The following is a 21,334-nucleotide window of genomic DNA, read 5'->3' on the forward strand; positions in this document are numbered from 1 at the left end:
TAGAAAGAAAAACATGCATTGACTAGATTTTGTAAAATTTTGATTTGTAAAATGGAATAAAATTGAAAATAATCGAAAAGTTAAGATAGTATAATGTATTATTTAAAATATTTTAAAACATTTTGCTGTTTAATTATTTTAACAAATTAATAATTCAAAATTTAATTAGTAAGTTAATATTCAATTAAAATATATATATTTTATAAATTAAACTTCGGCTCGTATACAATTAAAATATGTGATATAATAAAAGGCCAACTTAACGAGCTTATATGCTATTAATTGAAAAATTTATTTATTAATTTACGTCATACTATACAAAAAGATAAACGTTTCGACTGTACGACAGTCTTTTTCAATATCCTAATAATATGTTAAAAAATTAATTTAGTCATATCGACCTTATTATAAATACAACAATTATGAGATAGATATCGACAGATATCGATTTGTTTTTTAAAAAAGTACACATTGTGATTATGTTAAGTAAAAAGAAATAATTTTTTTTAAAAAAAGTGTTATGTTCGTGACAAAAAATGTCGTTACATAATATAACAGCATCTGACGCTCTAACTCATGCCAACAAACATGAATTTTGTACTGCGTTCGTCATATAATCTCATAATTGTTGTATTTATAATAAGGTCGATATGACTAAATTAATTTTTTAACATATTATTAGGATATTGAAAAAGACTGTCGTACAGTCGAAACGTTTATCTTAACTTTTGTATAGTATGACGTAAATTAATAAATAAATTTTTCAATTAATAGCATATAAGCTCGTTAAGTTGGCCTTTTATTATATCACATATTTCAATTAAAATGTTTTAAAAGAAAACAATTATTTTAAGATGCATATCTCCTAATTAAATTTTCATATTAATAATGTGTTACAAAAGTAAAAGTAATATGTTCTAATATTTTAAAGTGGATTAAAATATTTTTGACAGTTTTTATTAGTTGATTTTTGTCGAAATGTATTAATCAAAGATAAGGTATTGTAGTATCGGGACTCCTCCATAACGCGTAAGTGGGTGATGCGAGAAGGTTAGGCAGAGGGCCTAGGTAGCTTAATGGTTAGAGCAGTCGCCCGGCAAGCGGAAGGTTCTGGGTTCGAGTCCCGGTCTAGTCACCCGAAGGCCCGATTCTTTTTCGCGGATCCCACATTTGGGGACTCGTCCGGGATGGAGGCAGGATTCGGTCTACACGAGGCAAAAACGAGTTGAGAGACGATTGCGGGTGTTGGCTGGGGGTGGGAAAGAGGCCCAAGAACCCAGTGGCACTAGCGCGTGGCGACATTCGAGGGCGAATGTCAATGCAGGACGGCCGAGTGTAGGATCGGGACTCCTCCATAACGCGTAAGTGGGTGATGCGAGAAGGTTAGGCAGAGGGCCTAGGTAGCTTAATGGTTAGAGCAGTCGCCCGGCAAGCGGAAGGTTCCGGGTTCGAGTCCGGTCTAGTCACCCGAAGGCCCGATTCTTTTTCGCGGATCCCACAGTATTATAATATACTATTAATTATTAAACTATTACAACTTGAACTTGTAGATCTAATTGATTTCTACAAGATTGCCCTTTGCAATAAGATGCTGCTTCTTCGAAATAAAAAAGAAAAAGATTTTTTGTCGAAAAAGTTTAATAGAGGTTTAATAAACTGTATATATAATTTTTTTTAATATCCATCCCAGTGAGAAACACCAAATTTGGTGTAAAAGACGTTGATTTGACGTCTTTTTAACTAATGATTCTCACTGGGATCTTTTTAATATAAAAATCGAAAATTGACTTCGAATTGATGTCAATTCGACATCTATTTATCTAATCGGCATTGATTCAACGATGAATCGACGTCAATTCATTGTCGAATCGACGTCGATTCGATATCATTTCTGGCTGGGAAGTTAAATTCATTTATTTACATTCATTGTGTTCAATACTATTCGTAAAATAGATTAAAAATTGTCATTTTGTTAGATAATGCAATTCAACTAATATTTGTATATATATATATACATATATATTGATTTATAATACTCGCATAATACGAATAACAGAATTAAAATATATAAATTATAATCATGTATAAAATTTACTTTTTATTTTAATATTTATTTTTTTATAATCAAATCTTTATTTATATTAATAATATAAATACTAATATTAATTAATATTAATATTTAATTTGTTGTTTATTTTTAATTTGTTAATATAATCATTAATTATAATTCTTAAAAAAAATGATAAATATTAAGAATAGACATTTTTACTATTATAAAAACTTTTTTTTTGAGTATGTCAAAATAAGGGACTATAAAAAGTTTATGTTGCAATGCGTAATTATTATTAAATTATCTTTACATTATTAAAGTCTAATATAGAACATAATTTTTTATTTATATTTACATTTTATAATAATAGTTTAAAAAAAAATGATTTTAAAAAAAGATGAAATAGCATCGATATTGATATCCAAATAATGCACAATATCAAATGTCTTTAAAAACATATATAAATCTGTTATATTTGAAAATCTGGCGATGAATTCGCTAAATAATATTTTAAATATTTTCCTTTAAAATGTTATAGAGCTCAGACTTCGAAATAAGCATCAAATTTCAAGCATTATTTCGATACGATGTAATGTCAATGATTTCGACGTCAATTATAGACATCGATATGATGGGTCATTTCTCGCTGGGATATATATATATATATATATATATATATATAGTATATATATCATGGAAATTATTAAATTAAATGAAAATTATATGTAATTACATTAAATGGAAATTAAATAGAAATTAAATGTAATTAAAAATGGAAATTAAATGGAGAAAAGTAAAATTATAATTGTAAAGTATTACAATTATACGTGTATTAAATATTAGAGTTTGAGAATGATATATTTTTTAAGATCTCGCTTTACAATTTTCTTTACAACTGTGTTTTTTTAAATCATATTTTTTTTAATTATACGTACTTAGAAATTTGAAATATAAAATGTTTAGATGCAGAAATATAATTTAGAATATAATTTATTTATTATACAGTGTTATTTATTATATAGCAATCCGAAATTTGATAAACTAAATAATAAAGACAATTCTAAATTTCTAAATGAAAATTTTGAAAGGTATCTGCAGAGATAACTACATTCGTACACAATTTTTCGACGCAAGTTGGTTGAAGAATATTTTGAACTCATCAGTTTCATCAGCAGAGTTCAAATATATCATATTGTCTTAGCTTTTTAGTTTAAGATTATACGCGCGCAAATTAAAAGTAAACTTTGATAAAAATTGACCTTTGATTATTTTTTATGTAAAATAAAAATTAAAATAACAGAAATAAAAATTATAAATTAATGTTTTATTGCAAAATTACGAAAATAATTAAAAATGCTATAAGGCAAATAAACAGATGTTCAATAAATTGTACATAATATGTATGTACAATTTATTGAAACCAAAAATATATATTATTGTTGATAATAATTTAAATTAAAGTAAAAAAAAGTACCAACAGTACATGGTGTTCCCAAGCGGTCACCCCATCTAAGTACTAACCATGCTCAACGTTGCTTAACTTCAGTGATCGGACAAGAACTGGTGCTTGAACAACGTGATATGACCGTTGATGAAATTAATCTTCTCAGTTTTGTAAAAATGTTATACGTAATTTGATAATTTTAAAGCAATTGCATGTATAGATAAAATAACGTAAAACAGAAATCTTATTTATTACTCTACAAATCGATTTGATAAATTAATTTTTTAAACACTTTTATTAGAAAATTATGTTATATTTTAAATGCCTCGACTCGGGCACATCAAGTTTTTATTTGTTATTTTATTTAGGTCTATGGTCTATAATAGTTGTATGTTTCAATCGGATATTGTAACATAGCGATGATTCAATGAGGAAATTTTGTTATCGAAAAAAAAATTTTCTCATTGGACCATCGGTTAAGTTCCGACATACGACTTATTGTAGACCAGGCTTTAATCCTTTCAATGCCGAGTCTAAATAATAATTATTTTAATTATATATATATAATATGTGTATTATTATTTTTGCAGAAAATACAAATTATTTTTAAAATTTATTAGTGTAAACCAATAATAAATTATATAGGTTATACAATATTTTTTAAAAATAATAATAAAAAAAATAATAAAAATAATAAAAATAATAAAAATAATATATAATAAAAATAATATAATATTATCAGGAGACGCGGGTAGTGTCTCCGGCCATGTTCAAACCCTAAAAGACCTTAAAAGACACTACAAGTCTCCTTATCCTGCACCATCAAAGTCCATTTTTTGAGGGGTGTAGAACTACTAAATATAAAAATTTTGAATCCTAAAAAAATCATAAAAATGAAAAGGTCAGGCCATGTTCAAAAGAAGGCACTCAAAAATTTAAACGATCTAATAATAAATTATCACGAAAAGTAACTGATATGTTATTCAAGGTGCCAGTTCAAAGTGAACATACGTAAAGTGTATATTATCTAAATTTAGTAATAATATATTACCATGAAAAATAACTGTGATATTTTATTCAAGGTGCAAGTTCACATTGAACATACATACATATAAGTAAAACTGATTACAATTTGATTCTAGAAAATAAGTGCGATATGTTATTCTTACAAGGGACATGTCACAACTGTCCGGAACCGATTTGATTCTCCTTGAAATATGTTGTTAAATACACAAATCTAAAAGACACGTATTTTTTTATACGTGCGCAATTTGAGTTTTAAGGGGTGAAACACCCCTTTAAAGAATAACGGTATTTTTCTTTAGGATCAAATATCTGCTAAACTATAAGAGATATAAAGAAAAAACGTACAACAAATTTTAATGGCTTGAAGAGTACTTTAAAGTTATATGAACAAAAATTTTTTTTTTTTTTTTTTTTTTTTTAAAAACCCTCACCACCTAATTTTTTTTTTCAAAATTAAAAATTTTGTTTTACCTAATTTAAAGCTTATTTTTTTCCAAATTCAACCATGTGTAATAAAGTTATGTTACGAAATATCATTTTCGAAAATTAATTATAAACGCTCCCGTATATACGCTCATCCGTGCTATGTGCGTAAGTAATTACCGTCGAACAATAAAATATATAAAAAATGTTTTTGTATAATTCTTATTTATGTTTTCTATGTATTTATAACTGCGTATTGTGTATATTTAGATTTAAAAAAAAATTTTTAAATATAATTAATAAGAATTTTTTAAATATACCCCCCTGCTTTCTTATTATTTCTTTAATATTTAATTTCTTCTATAAAAATTAAAAACAATTATATTTTATAATAAATTATTTTTTAATTGAATCTTGCGAATACCAATGTCGCAATATTTGGCATAAACAAATTTTATATCTTACGTTAAATGAATCATAAGATAAGATTATGTGTACGTGTTCCAGATAAGTTATAATTTTTACAATAAAATCTTTAATACGTTAAAATAAATAATAAATAAGATTATGTGATGACGTATTTCTGATAAGTTAATATAAATTGTTCATGTAGCAGCATAATTCTCACAGTCGGTGTAGTCTTTTCGTTGTAATAATATCTGTGTAAACTGTTCTTTTATTGCAATAGAAAGCAAAATATAACATCTTTGAATATGATTATCAATCCGCTTAACGTTGTTAGACTTTTATTGGTGTCAATAAATTCAATATATTTAACAGAAACGCCAGTAACTGAAGCAGAAGTGGAATTAAAGGAAAACATTTAAAAAATATTACTGGATAGCGTTTTTCATTATAATGGGGTGGAAGTAACGGAAGAAATATATCTCGATTATGAAGAAACCTTATAAATTACATAGTTTTGAAATAATTGAAGATGACGAAGAAGCATGGCATGAAGATAGTTTAAATTCTCATCCTCATTGTTCAAATGATGATACAAATTTTGATAGTTCTTATAAAAGACGAGCTGTTGAGTATTGGCGATTTTCGGGACACTGATGAAAACAGTAATGACAGAAAAAGGAATCGTCCTCTAAGAGTAGTACAAAATAAATTTAGAAGAGTTTCATCTGAACGTCAGTTAAGGCGATGGGAAGAACAAATACAATCAGGTGGAAGTCCGTACAGAAAAATTATCTTACATCCTCCAAATTTACCATGATAAATTTACTGCAGCTGTCGAATCAGGATTCATGGTTCATGATATTGATTTAAAAAGATGGGCTTTACAAGCTCAAGAAGAAATAGGAAATTTAAATCCTATATTTAAAGCATCTCACAGTTGGATAGCAAGATTTAAGAAGTCTCACCGAATTGTTTCAAGAAAAGTTACGAAGTTTGTCACTAGAAGAACATTAGAAGATTCTGCTGATTGCAAAAATCAGCTGATGATTTTCTGGAAACAGTAAAACCTCTTATTGAACAGTTTGGATCTGAAAATATTTACAATTCAGATCAAAGTGGTTTCCAATTGGAACTTCACTCTGGAAGATCATTGTCTAACCAGGGAGAAAAGAAAGTAGAACGGTGTCGTGCAATCCATATCCATCAACAACCCATTCATATACGATACAACCATAATATCCTGTAATGGCAATTTGTTGTCCCCTTTATTTATTGTATTAAAAGAAAGCTAATGGTAAATTTGGACCAAGAGTACAAGAAAATTTATTTAAAGCAGAAAATGTTATTGTAAAAGCATCGAAATCTGGTAAAATGACATCAGGTATTTTCCTTTTATAATTACTTTTTTTAACAACCTTATTTTATTTAACAATTTAATAAGAGTCATAAAAAAACTATTAAATTAACAATTTATATTTTGTACAGATCATTTTAAAATGTGGTTAGAAGAAGCTTATTTTCGCAAACATTGGTCCTAATAGCGTTCTTCTTATCGATTCATGGACTGGACATTGCCCCAATATGATTTCGGATTTAACACCTCCTGGAACACATATTACTACTATGATAATACCGAAAGGAACTACAGGGAATGAAAATACAACCATTAGATGTTTATGGATTCAGAATTTGGAAAAAATTTTGCTAAAAGATTTCAGATGCGGTTTTACTGTTGGAAAGTAATATAAACTTACATGAACGAAATAATATAATAAAATTGCAATCTTTGATACATAATCAATTTGTCATCCCCACGATATCAAACCTTATTTAAATATTCGTGGTTTAAAAGTGGTTATAACGAATGAAAGACCAGACGAATTCGAAAATCCAGTACACTTTAGTTTAGACGAAACTTAACAAAATGTGATATCGAAGGTTGCAATAATATAGCTGTAGTAAGATGTTCTTGGTGCAAGAAGTCATTATGTTTGAAACATTTTTTTGTCGAATATCATTATTGTAATGTGTATAATGAGTGAATAATATAAAATGCAAATACATTTTTAAAAAAATCTAAATATACACAATACACAGTTATAAATACATAGAAAACATAAATAAGAATTATACAAAAACATTTTTTATATATTTTATTGTTCGACGGTAATTACTTACGCACATAGCACGGATGAGCGTATATACGGGAGCGTTTATAATTAATTTTCGAAAATGATATTTCGTAACATAACTTTATTACACATGGTTGAATTTGGAAAAAATAAGCTTTAAATTAGGTAAAACAAAATTTTTAATTTTGAAAAAAAAATTAGGTGGTGAGGGTTTTTTTAAAAAAAAAAAAAAAAAAAATTTTTGTTCATATAACTTTAAAGTACTCTTCAAGCCATTAAAATTTGTTGTACGTTTTTTCTTTATATCTCTTATAGTTTAGCAGATATTTGATCCTAAAGAAAAATACCGTTATTCTTTAAAGGGGTGTTTCACCCCTTAAAACTCAAATTGCGCACGTATAAAAAATACGTGTCTTTTAGATTTGTGTATTTAACAACATATTTCAAGGAGAATCAAATCGGTTCCGGACAGTTGTGACATGTCCCTTGTTAGTGCACAAAATATAATAGTCGTTTATAGAGATTTGATTTGAAATTCATACTAGCCCGTACAATGAAAAATAATTGCTCGTAATTCCAGAGTACCAATTTCTTAATGACTCAGAAAAATAACATGGCGGCCTGCTCTCAAAAAACTATGATGTTTCTCGATGTCCATTTAGAAATAATGTCGAAGCTCTTACAGAATAATTACTACATGATCCTAAAGAAAAAACCGTATTCTTTTAAGGGGTGGTTTCACCCCTTAAAAAATCAAATTGCGCACGTATAAAAAAATAAGTGTCTTTTAGATTTGTATGATTTAACAAAACAATTTCAAGGAGAATGCAATCGGTTCCGGACGTTGTGACATGTCCCTGTACTCTCTCTCTCTCTCTCGCTTGATCTTCCTTTCCCCCTTCCTCTCTTTAAGTCGATAGAGAAAAATAATTTTTGCTATTTTGTCTTTAATGTTATTAAATAATTTTGGAATTTAAAAATCTAAATTTTAGATTTATTTATTTAACAACATATTTGATAAAGAATCAAATCGGTTCCGGGACAGTTGTGACATGTTACTTGTTAAGGTGCAAATAAACAACGCGTGACTCGGCGAGTTTCGCGCAGCTCGTGCAAGCTCGTAATCCGTCTTATTATAAACCTTTATTATTCTCACGGCGCGTTAATTCGCGAATCCCGTGCCGCTTGTCGTGCTGTATGAACTTTAAAGAAACCCATTTGTCACTTAAAAATGTCTCAACGAGAACACATCATTTCTTGTGCAGCAGCTTGCTACGTATTAATGAGTGGTGATTATTTTTTAAAGAAAAAAAGACGTAGAAGACGATGGTGAATAGTATCATTAAATAAAAGTCGGACTATGTAAGTTTTATATATATTCACTTATAATGCTTTTGAAACGTGCAAATGATTTATACTATTTTTAATAATTATGTAACTTATTACAAATATAACGCGACCGACATGCTATACGATTTAATCAAAGAACCTTCTGGTAAATTCCAAAATTTCTGCACAATGTCAACAGCAGATTTTGAATATCTACTCAACAAATGTAAAAATTCCGCTACTGATTCATTTGACCAATCCATTGCGCATTACACAAACCACGAATCTATTCGAGTTTGTGTGAATGCGTTTACGGGACAAGCGACAAGCGACGTGTTTCTTTTGACTCGTATGTATTTATCGACGATCAACAGAAAAGACGCGCCGCGCCAAGCCTTCTCGCGCTATAAGTCTATTCACACGGCTCGCGGCGCGGCAAGTCCCGAGCCAGACTCGTCGAGTCACGTGTCGTTTATATGCTCCTTTAGATTAGATTAAGATTATTTTGTTTTAAATATATCTAGATAAAAGATAAAATTACATGACAATTTATCTAGATAATTTGTGGATAATATTGTTTTTAAGATTGCTTATATAGACACAGTTATAAAAAAATGTAAATTATAAATGGGATATAAAAATATATTCATACTTTTATTTTTTAATTTTTTAATTTTTTAATTTTTTAAATATGTATAAATAATACATATTTTTATTATCTATATCAATATAAGAATGCTGCAAAATTTTATCTAATTGATCATCTATAAAATTTTAATTAGATAACAAACACTGATTGTAGGATCCGCAACCACCAGAACCATGGTCCAGCGACAGAGACGCTTCGTCTAACGGAAACGTCTGTCTTCAGATAAAAACGAACATTGTCATAGGCGAAGAAGACTGTCTCTATTTGAACGTGTATACCAACGATGTAACACCTTCAAAGAAAAGTGCTGTGATGGTATGGATACATGGTGGAGGCTTTTTTGTGGGAGACGGTACCTCGTTTTATTACGGTCCCGATTATATCATGCGGAAGGATGTGGTACTCGTCACCCTGAATTACAGATTAGGTGTCCTAGGTACATTATTAATTAGCTCAAAATCATTTTATGTTACTTGCGTTCAATGATCTACCTTTTTTTTTAAGTAAACACATACACACGCATTCTACTTCCCACGATCCAAATAATTTACGTGTATGTATGATTTTTTTGAACTACCAATTTCAAAACAATAATCAATTATCATAACTTTTTTATAAATTTTAACGTTTCATTACTTTTTTTATAAATTTTGTTTTCATTAACAATTGTCGAATTATAAGTAATTAAAAAATTCGTGAAATCGATTTATTTAAGCGTTGAAATTTTTATATATTTATATAAGTTATATAAATAAATTAGAAATTTTAAATAATCGGCCTAAACTAGCAGAAATTAAAATTTATTAAGTTTTGCGACGTTTCGAACATGTGGATTGTGGTCCTTTTTCAAATGAAAAAACGTTAAAAACATTTCAACCACATGGTCAAAACGTCGTGAGAACTTAATTAATTCTAATTTGTGCTAGTTTGGTCGGCTATTTAATATTCCTTATTTTAATGACTAGCGAATACGAATATTTAAGACTTGATATCAAATTTTACTAAACGTATTAACGACATGTTTCTCTCATTCTCTCTTTAGGTTTTCTCAATTTTGATGAGGAAATGGCGCCGGGAAATCAGGGCTTAAAAGATGTAGTTATGGCGTTAAGATGGGTTCAAAAAAATATATTGCAATTCGGTGGAGATCCCGATAACGTCACAATTTTTGGTCAAAATGCGGGTGGAGTGATGGTTCATTATCTAACTATTTCACCGTTAGCTAAAGGTACGAATCAACAGGACATAATATTAATATACATATATTAAGAATACTAGAAACACATTTTACACAAAACAAAATTAAAAAATTTTATAGATTTGCTGTAGCAAAAAAATTTTTAATAAGATTTTTTTTTCATTCTAACTTAAATTTCAATTGCAAACTATATAATATCGACGTTTTAAAACATCGTAGAAAATTACTTAGAAGATACCTCAAACATCTTTCAGTAAAAAAATATCGATTCTAAATTGAGAATTGAAAATTAAAACCACGCTGATTAATTTTATGTGTCATATTGAGTCAAAGAGGAAAAATGTAAAAATCTCATGATAAAGTCATATTAAACTTCAAGTGTCAATTATATTATGTGCGGATATGTGCTTAACAGGTTTATTTCATAAAGCAATATGTCAAAGTGGTGTCATGACAGTTCCTTGGGCTTTCACTGAACAAGACGATGCTATCAATAATGGTCTGATGTTAGCCCAGAAGCTTGGTAATGCGACTTTTGATCCGGAAGACGCCTTGAAATTTCTGAAAGACATAGACGGAAGAAAATTGATAGCAGCGAAGGTTTTTTGACGCTCTATTACGATTATTGCAATAATAATGTTCGATGAATTACTATAAACTATTTTTTTATATTAAGAATATTATGTTCTTGCAGATTGGCTTAGATATTTTTCTTGCATTTACGCCGACTGTGGATTCCAAATCATCGAATCCTTTTTTACCAGAAAATCCATTGCAATTATTACGTAATGGAATTGAAATGCCAATCATGTTCGGATATAATAGCCAGGAAGGCAATTTTTTCATAAATGCCATTGTGGTCGGCCGTAAGTATATATTTTTGTTTGTGCTTTTCATTATTACACATTATTAATTATTAGTATATCATGAATCGCTGTTTTATGTAGAATTTTCATAGATAAACGATCTGCAATATTTTGAAAATGTTTTGATGAACATAGAATGTTATAATAAATTTAATCAATATTAATAAGTTTCAGGATTTCATCAATATATAACTTTTAAATGTACAAAAAGATTATTAATTATTTATTAATAAAACCGTTTTGTTTCTATGTAATAGAGCTACATATATATTTATAATACCTAAATAAAAAATCATTATAAAAATTAAAAATTGAAATTAAAATTAAAATGAAAAAAATCAAATAAAATTAAAATTAAAATCGTTATAAAAATTGTTTCAGTGGTAAACTACGAGACTTTAAAGGAAATTAATTATGATTTCAAGAAAGCCATATATCCTAGAGTTTTGCGTCAATTACCACAACTTGGGATCACGGTACCAGAATTACGATCATTGTATTTTGGTAATAAAACAGTGTCGGAGAAAACTATAAAGAATCTTTCTGATTTTATCGGCGATCAGCATATCTATAGAGGCATTATACAAGCAATTGATACTCAAATGAATTCTAATGTTAACGAGTCGACTTACTTGTACAAATTTTCGTACAAAAGTGAAACCTCTCCTGTGAAGAAAATATTTTTTCAAAAACCGCTTTCAGGTATTGCGTTGTTAATTAAAATAGAACTATGTAAGAATCAAATTAATATTACAGTTAGAAAAGAAGTAAACGTGAAATTTCCTTCTATATATGATTGTAAGAAGACACACGTAATTCTGGAGAAATTTGATTTAAAAAATTTAGAGAACATTTAAATATAAATTTTATAATGCACTTGTAATGTATGGAAAAAATTATCAACGTTTGAAATTAATTTACGTAACAATATTTTGCAGGTACATCTCACTTCGAGGAACTGGGCTATTTATTTTATCCTCATATAGGAAAAACATTCGGTGTGTTACCATTTGCACGTGATACGCCGGATTATAAAATTATGGAATACTTAACGCAGATGTGGACAAATTTTGCTAAAACGGGGTACCGTAGACTTGACATTTCTTATACGAATATGTATTGTGACATCGTACAATCACGTAATAATAATCAATTACACATTTATTGCAGAAATCCAACACCTTCTTCAGCTAATTTTACATGGTCTCCAGTGAAAAATGGAACTACGTATGATTATTTAAATATTAATAAAAAACCTCGAATGACGATTCTTATTAAAGGAAACCAACGATGGGATTGGGAGAACAGACTTAAATTATCAAAAGGTTATACCAAATTCGAACAATTTTCCACCACACAGAACCATTCGTTAACTATACGAAACTTCACACAGACCTATAGTATGAGATAAAATAAGAAGAAATCTAACTCTAAAATTGAATTCCTCCGAAAAAAAACCTTTTAGTGCAAAAAACTGACAAACTAGCATAAGACTGACAGTGAGAACAGATTGATGTGTCACTGGAGATCATTTGGAGACGATTTTTTTTCGGCAGAAATGTTGAGGCATCAATAAATTTCGAGTTATAAGCGATTAAAAAAAATTAAGATTTTCGTTTAATTATAACTTAAGCCTTATTATACCTTATTATTATACATTATTACTAATTATAAATAAGAAATTAAGTCTTGTGAAAATGATATATTAACAAAACTACATTCTTTATTATAATAGAATTTTAATTTAAGATTTAGTTACTAAGATATATGTATGTACATGGTAAAAATTGGAAACAGAAAAAATTATGACATCCCTTTCGACATTTTTGCTAAAAAATATAATTTTGAGATACTCTGCATATATAATTCTATATACCTATATAAAAATCTAACCCTTATAGAAATTTATCACTAGTAACACTAATTTATCTCTTATTTCGAGTGCTTACTCACTTATTTCGAGTACTTAAATTACTGTATATCAGTATTTTAATTACTCGAAATAAGTGATTAATTGGCGTTACTAATGTTAAATTTCTACAAGGGAACTACGTTGTAACTTTTAGTAACACTTAAAATTTTTCTTATATTTTTCTTTTCCAAAGGAATGACATCGAAAAGTATCCGTTCGTTGATATAGTTGTACATACATATATCTTGTGTAATAAAATTTATTAGTTGTACAGATAGCAAAATGATTTATAAAGAAAATTAATTTTGTTAAATAAAAAGATTCTTTATCTGCAACTAGTCAAATTTTGTTTGCAATATCGAAGAATTTGTTAATAGTAGTCTTATTGCTGTTACAATGTATATATTTAATAAGAGCGAAATTTTCCTTGTAGCGCACAAAATAATTATTTATTCATAATGTCTTCATGTTTATCAAGATACGAACTCTATTTTGACATCGCGCAGCTATTGGATCATGATAAGAAAATGTCTATATATGTTTATTTATAAATACTTATTTTTTCTTTTTGCAATAAATTAGCCTGAGCATAAATTTTTCAGAGTTATCCTTCGCCGCATTGTCGAACAGAGTAAAAGTAAATGTGTTTGGAGGGACATTAGTCGGCATCGTCGAGGAAAGCATCTATGGTTCTTACAATGCCTTCCGTGGAATATCATATGCTAAACCTCCAGTGGGTGATCTCAGATTTCAAGTAAGTACAGAGAATGATTATAAATATTACCATCTTTGTTAAATGTTTCACTTTCACAAGTGATACAAACTGTTTGTTGGATAATTTTATAGGTGTAACATTTTATTCATGTAATATTTAGCCTTAGTCTCCTCTACTTTTCGAACGTTGGAAAAAATAGAAATGTGAAAAATGTAATAACTTCGTTTAAACTTTATCTTTATAGAAAAACACGCACTCTTTAAAATTATTAACTTCTAGAAACTTTTAAAAAGTTACGAGAATAATATCCACTCGTGACCTTATGCAATATAAGGCATATCGAATAGAGGTAGACAAATGAATCGATAATTCATTCCTTCATTAATTTTTTTTAAATACTAGAACAACAAAAGCGCGCTACGAGCGCGCGCAACATTTCTCAATTTTATATTAACTTTTAATACTTTAGAACTTGCCGAAAATACATTTTTCCTAATATTAGTATTATTTTTCCTAATATTATTATAGTATATGTTTCATATTAGTTTTGTTTTTCCTAATATTAGTTTTATTTTTCCTAATATTAGTGTTATTTTTTATAATATTAGTAGTATTTTTTCTCAGATTATTTTTATGTTTCCTCAAGTTAATTTTATTTCTCCTAATATTAGTTTTTAATATTAATTAACTGGCAAAAAGAAAAGAAACTGCAGTAATTCTCTCCCAAAGAATTTAAAAACACTTTTAATGCTCTGCATTTAAGCATCTAAAAAATTATAAAGATTTTTTTACATAATATATATTCAGATTAATTATATTTATTCAAGTGTTATTATACAATATTGTATAAAAATCAGATATTTCACAATAAAAGTTTAGTTTGCGATTACAAAACAATCTCGATTTCAGATAATTAAATTAGGATCAAATTCAGAAACTTCTTTAATTTGCCTTTTTTAAATTTCTCTCGAATTTGTGATACATAATTTATTCTGTAAATATAGATTAAATTTAATTTTTTAATAGCATAACAAAGCATTCGACCAACGACTCTAACGAGTGCCGAAAAGTTCAAACGACGTCAATTCTTTTTAACTGCTATTCTGAGAAGGAACATTTTCTTTCTCAACGCTTACACGGTGTTTCGACCAAATAAGAATAAAATGTTGCGATTGAGAATGGCAGAAACCTTACATTACGTAAATAATTATACGAAGAAAATAGCATACATGTCTCTCTCTCTCTGTCTCTCTCTCTCTCTCTCTCTCTCTCTCTCTCTCTCTCTCTCTCTCTCTCTCTCTTCTTCTTTCTCTCTCTCTCTCTCTCTTTCTCTCTCTCTCTCTCTCTCTCTCTCTTGCTCTTCCTTTCCCTTCCTCTCTTTTAAGTAGATAGAATAAATAATTTTTGTATTTTGTAATGTATAAATAATTTTGGAATTTAAAAATCTAAATTTTAGATTTATTTATTTAACAACATATTTGATAAAGAATCAAATCGGTTCCGGACAGTTGTGACATGTTACTTGTTAAGGTGCAAATAAACAACGCGTGACTCGGCGAGTTTCGCGCAGCTCGTGCAAGCTCGTAAATCCGTCTTATTATAAACCTTTATTGTTCTCACGGCGCGTTAATTCGCGAATCCCGCGCCGCTTGTTGTGCTGTATGAACTTTAAAGAAACCCATTTGTCATTTAAAAATGTCTTGTCAACGAGAACACATCATTTCTTGTGCAGCAGCTTGCTACGTATTAATGAGTGGTGATTATTTTTTAAAGAAAAAAAGACGTAGAAGACGATGGTGAATAGTATCATTAAATAAAAGTCGGACTATGTAAGTATTATATATATTCACTTATAATGCTTTTGAAACGTGCAAATGATTTATACTATTTTTAATAATTATGTAACTTATTACAAATATAACGCGACCGACATGCTATACGATTTAATCAAAGAACCTTCTGGTAAATTCCAAAATTTCTGCACAATGTCAACAGCAGATTTTGAATATCTACTCAACAAATGTAAAAATTCCGCTACTGATTCATTTGACCAATCCATTGCGCATTACACAAACCACGAATCTATTCGAGCTTGTGTGAATGCGTTTACGGGACAAGCGACAAGCGACGTGTTTCTTTTGACTCGTATATACTTATCGACGATCAACAGAAAAGACGCGCCGCGCCAAGCCTTCTCGCGCTATAAGTCTATTCACACGACTCGCGGCGCGGCAAGTCCCGAGCCAGACTCGTACGAGTCACGTGTCGTTTATATGCTCCTTTAGATAAGATTAAGATTATTTTGTTTTAAATATATCTAGATAAAAAATAAAATTACATGACGATTTATCTAGATAATTTTCGGATAATTCTGTTTTTAAGATTGCTTATATAAACAAAGTTATAAAAAAATGTAAATTATAAATAGGATATAAAAATATATTCATACTTTTATTTTTTAATTTTTTAATTTTTTAAATATGTATAAATAATACATATTTCTATTATCTATGTCAATATAAGTTTGCTCCAAAATTTTATCTAATTGATCATCTATAAAATTTTAATTAGATAACAAACACTGATTGTAGGATCCGCAATCACCAAAACCATGGTCCAGCAACAGAGACGCTTCGTCTAACGTCTGTCTTCAGATGGAAACGAACATTGTCATAGGCGAAGAAGACTGTCTCTATTTGAACGTGTATACCAACGATGTAACACCTTCAAAGAAAAGTGCTGTGATGGTATGGATACATGGTGGAGGCTTTTTTGTGGGAGACGGTACCTCGTTTTATTACGGTCCCGATTATATCATGCGGAAGGATGTGGTACTCGTCACCCTGAATTACAGATTAGGTGTTCTAGGTACATTATTAATTAGCTCAAAATCATTTTATGTTACTTGCGTTCAATGATCTACCTTTTTTTTAAGTAAACACATACACACGCATTCTACTTCCCACGATCCAAATAATTTACGTGTATGTATGATTTTTTTAAACTACCAATTTCAAAACAATAATCAATTATCATAACTTTTTTATAAATTTTAACGTTTCATTACTTTTTTTATAAATTTTGTTTTTATTAACAATTGTCGAATTATAAGTAATTAAAAAATTCGTGAAATCGATTTATTTAAGCGTTGAAATTTTTATATATTTATATAAATTATATAAATAAATTAGAAATTTTAAATAATCGGCCAAACTAGCAGAAATTAAAATTTATTAAGTTTTGCGACGTTTCGAACATGTGGATATGGTCTTTTTCAAATGAAAAACGTTAAAAACATTTCAACCACATGGTCAAAACGTCGTGAAACTTAATTAATTCTAATTCGTGCTAGTTTGGTCGGCTATTTAATATTCCTTATTTTAATGACTAGCGAATACGAATATTTAAGACTTGATATCAAATTTTACTAAACGTATTAACGACATGTTTCTCTCATTCTCTCTTTAGGTTTTCTCAATTTTTATGAGGAAAAGGCGCCGGGAAATCAGGGCTTAAAAGATGTAGTTATGGCGTTAAGATGGGTTAAAAGAAATATATTGCAATTCGGTGGAGATCCCGATAACGTCACAATTTTTGGTCAAAATGCGGGTGGAGTGATAGTTCACTATCTAACTATTTCACCGTTAGCTAAAGGTACGAATCAACAGGACATGATATTAATATACATATATTAAGAATATTAGAAACACATTTTACACAAAAAAAAAATTAAAAAATTTTATAGATTTACTGTAGCAAAAAAATTTTTAATAAGGTTTTTTTTTTATTGTAACTTAAATTTCGATTGCAAATTATATAATATCGACGTTTTAAAACATCGTAGAAAATTATTTAGAAGATACTTGATAACATCCTTCAGTAAAAAAATATCGATTCTAAATTGAGAATTGAAAATTAAAACCACGCTGATTAATTTTATGTGTCATATCGAGTCAAAGAGGAAAAATGAAAAAATCTCATGATCAAGTCATATTAAACTTTAAGTGTCAATTATATTATGTACTTAACAGGTTTATTTCATAAAGCAATATGTCAAAGTGGTGTCATGACAGTTCCTTGGGCTTTCACTGAACAAGACGATGCTATCAATAACGGTCTGATGTTAGCCCAGAAGCTTGGTAATGCGACTGTTGATTTGGAAGACGCCTTGAAATTTCTGAAAGACGTAGACGGAAGAAAATTGATAACAGCGGAGGTTTTTTGACGCTCTATTACGATTATTGCAATAATAATTTTCGATGAATTACTATAAACTATTTTTCTATATTAAGAATATTATGTTCTTGCAGATTGGCTTAGATATTTTGCTTGCATTTACGCCGACCGTGGATTCCAAGTCATCGAATCCTTTTTTACCAGAAAATCCATTGCAATTATTACGTAATGGAATTGAAATGCCAATCATGTTCGGATATAATAGCCAGGAAGGCAATTTTTTCATAAATGCCATTGTGGTCGGTCGTAAGTATATATATTTGCTTTTGCTTTTCATTATTACACATTATTAATTATTAGTATATCATGAATCACTGTTTCATATAAAATTTTCATAGAAAAGCGATCTGCAATATTTTGAAAGTGTTTTGATGTACGTGGAATGTTATAATAAATTTAATCAATATTAATAAGTTTCAAGATTTCATCAATATATAACTTTTAAATGTACAAAAAATTATTAATTACTTATTAATAAACCCGTTTTGTTTCAACGTAATAGAGCTACATATTTATTTATAATATTTAAATAAAAGATTATTATAAAAATTAAAAACTCAAATCAAATTTAAAATAAACAAAACCAAATAAAATTAAAATAAAAATCGTTATAAAAATTGTTTCAGTGGTAAACTACGAGACTTTAAAGGAAATTGATTATGATTTCAAGAAAGCCATATATCCTAGAGTTTTGCGTCAATTACTACAACTTGGGATCAGGGTACCAGAATTACGATCATTGTATTTTGGTAATAAAACAGTGTCGGAGGAAACTATAAAGAATCTTTCTGATTTTATCGGCGATCAGCATATCTATAGAGGCATTATACAAGCAATTGATACTCAAATAAATTCTAATATTAACGAGTCGACTTACTTGTACAAATTTTCGTACGAAAGTGAAACCTCTCCTGTGAAGAAAATATTTTTTCAAAAGCCGCTTTCAGGTATTGCGTTGTTAATTAAAGTAGAACTATGTAAGAATCAAATTAATATTACAGTTAGAAAAGAAGTAAATGTGAAATTTTTTTCTATATACATATGATTGTAAGAAGACACACGTAGTTCTGAAGAAATTTGATTAAAATGATTTAGAGAACATTTAAATATAAATTTTATAATGCACTTGTAATGTATGGAAAAAATTATCAACGTTTGAAATTAATTTACGTAACAATATTTTGCAGGTACATCTCACTTCGAGGAACTGGGCTATTTATTTTATCCTCATATAGGAAAAACATTCGGTGTGTTACCATTTGCACGTGGTACGCCGGATTATAAAATTATGGAATACTTAACGCAGATGTGGACAAATTTTGCTAAAACGGGGTACCGTAGACTTGACATTTCTTATACGAATATGTATTGTGACATCGTACAATCACGTAATAATAATCAATTACACATTTATTGCAGAAATCCAACACCTTCTTCAGCTAATTTTACGTGGTCTCCAGTGAAAAATGGAACTACGTATGATTATTTAAATATTAATAAAAAACCTCGAATGACGATTCTTATTAAAGAAAACCAACGATGGGATTGGGAGAACAGACTTATATTATTAAAAGGTTATACCAAATTGGAACAATTTTCTGATACAGAACCATTCGTTAACTACACGAAACTTCACACAGACCTATAGTATGAGATAAAATATGAAGAAATTTAACTAAAATTGAATCGCTCTGAAAAGAAGCTTTTGGTGCAAAAAACAGACAAACTAACAAAAGACTGACAGTGAGAAACAAAGTAATGTATCAATGGTGACCAAAGCTCAATTGTTTTTTCAATTTAATATCCTCCTTTTTTTAAAGCACATAATCTGTTTTTAGGTATAGATATATGTATATATACTGTATATACATATATGTATGTAGATATAGTATACATATATGTTTACTGTATGCAATATTTAGAATAATAATATGTATACTGTATACATATATTATTTTTCCAAATATTTTTTACTTTTAATACTTTTAAAGTAATCCCAAAAATATTTTACAATTCTTGGTTAAAAATTTATTAAACCCTAAACGTATGAAAAATATATTCTTTTAAGAATAAAATGTCTTTCTTTTTCTCCATGTATCTTTATTTAAATCCTTTTTCTGTTTTTGAAAAAAAACTAATGTCCTATAAAATGATAACTGGGTTGTTACAATACTGTTATTGAATCATGCTTGACTGACCCATTCATCCAGTGAGGAAATTTTCGAGAAAAAAAGAAAGAAAAAAACTAATTTATATTTTTTTTTCTATTCATTATCTTCTTTTGGCTTAGACGTATGAGTTTGTAAACGAGAAGATAATCAAGAAATACAAAATCGATATTTGCGCGCTACGTATTTGATAAGTCTCGAATTATTATCAATAACGTTATCAGCGATATTCATAATGATTGTCATCAAAAATGACGAATTATCATTCCTCGCCAAGTCCAACTCGTTTTATAATCATATGCTTCCAAGTTCCAAGTTTCGATTGCGTGAACGTAAATATGGCCGCATTAATCCCGACGGAGACATATCGACAGTCAGCGCTGAGTGGATCTCGGACCAGATTACTAGCGCCGATTCTGGCAGTTATTCATTCAGTGTCCGTCATGTACGGCGACTGAGTGGCCGTGGACGTGCGCCAGGTCCAATTAATCGATATCAGTCGAAGAAAATATGATCACAGCGGCCTTACTCCGCCTCTAAAGGCGCAATTACATCGCGTTCCGAGGAATACCGTACGCGAAACCGCCGGTCTGTAAACTATAGGGTTCAAGGTGAGTAGCTCTCTCACGTGTCTTGTTATCCTTTTTATCGAACTTAAACTCGAGTTTGCCTTTCTATCCAGAAGTGGGAATTGAGGAGTCTCGGTTATACTGAAGAGTCTCGGTTATACGGAAATTGCAGTTAAATAAACAATTGTAGACAAACGACTTAATTATTT

The 21,334-nt window shown here is 28.9% G+C and overlaps 1 protein-coding gene and 1 pseudogene across 1 annotated transcript; one reads left to right on the forward strand and one right to left on the reverse strand.

Moving 5' to 3' along the window:
* Positions 1–1,076: 1,076 nt before the first annotated feature.
* On the forward strand, positions 1,077–20,253 carry LOC114936010 (uncharacterized). Its single transcript, XM_085488749.1, has 16 exons — positions 1,077–1,214; positions 9,615–9,897; positions 10,504–10,689; positions 11,075–11,259; positions 11,336–11,525; positions 11,907–12,227; positions 12,464–12,608; positions 12,696–12,850; positions 14,040–14,191; positions 16,744–17,020; positions 17,621–17,806; positions 18,184–18,368; positions 18,463–18,634; positions 19,015–19,335; positions 19,576–19,720; positions 19,808–20,253. The coding sequence occupies exons 1-16, from the start codon at positions 1,077–1,079 to the stop codon at positions 20,034–20,036; spliced, it is 3,270 nt and encodes a 1,089-aa protein (XP_085344875.1). The 3' UTR covers positions 20,037–20,253.
* Positions 3,522–3,643, reverse strand: LOC146720342 (5S ribosomal RNA; annotated as a pseudogene).
* Positions 20,254–21,334: the final 1,081 nt, after the last annotated feature.

The sequence above is a fragment of the Nylanderia fulva genome, unplaced genomic scaffold (assembly GCF_048542155.1).
Source record: "Nylanderia fulva isolate GAGA-0341 unplaced genomic scaffold, ASM4854215v1 Scaffold705, whole genome shotgun sequence".
Taxonomy (NCBI): Eukaryota; Metazoa; Arthropoda; class Insecta; order Hymenoptera; family Formicidae; genus Nylanderia; species Nylanderia fulva.

Bases quoted from the DNA above. Each gene is read 5' to 3' on its own strand.
- LOC114936010 (XM_085488749.1), top strand. From the start codon at position 1,077: ATGGTTAGAGCAGTCGCCCGGCAAGCGGAAGGTTCTGGGTTCGAGTCC. The intron at 12,609-12,695 runs GTACCGTAGACT...CATTTATTGCAG, and splicing joins ACAAATTTTGCTAAAACGGG to AAATCCAACACCTTCTTCAG. The intron at 17,807-18,183 runs GTACGAATCAAC...TGTACTTAACAG, and splicing joins TATTTCACCGTTAGCTAAAG to GTTTATTTCATAAAGCAATA.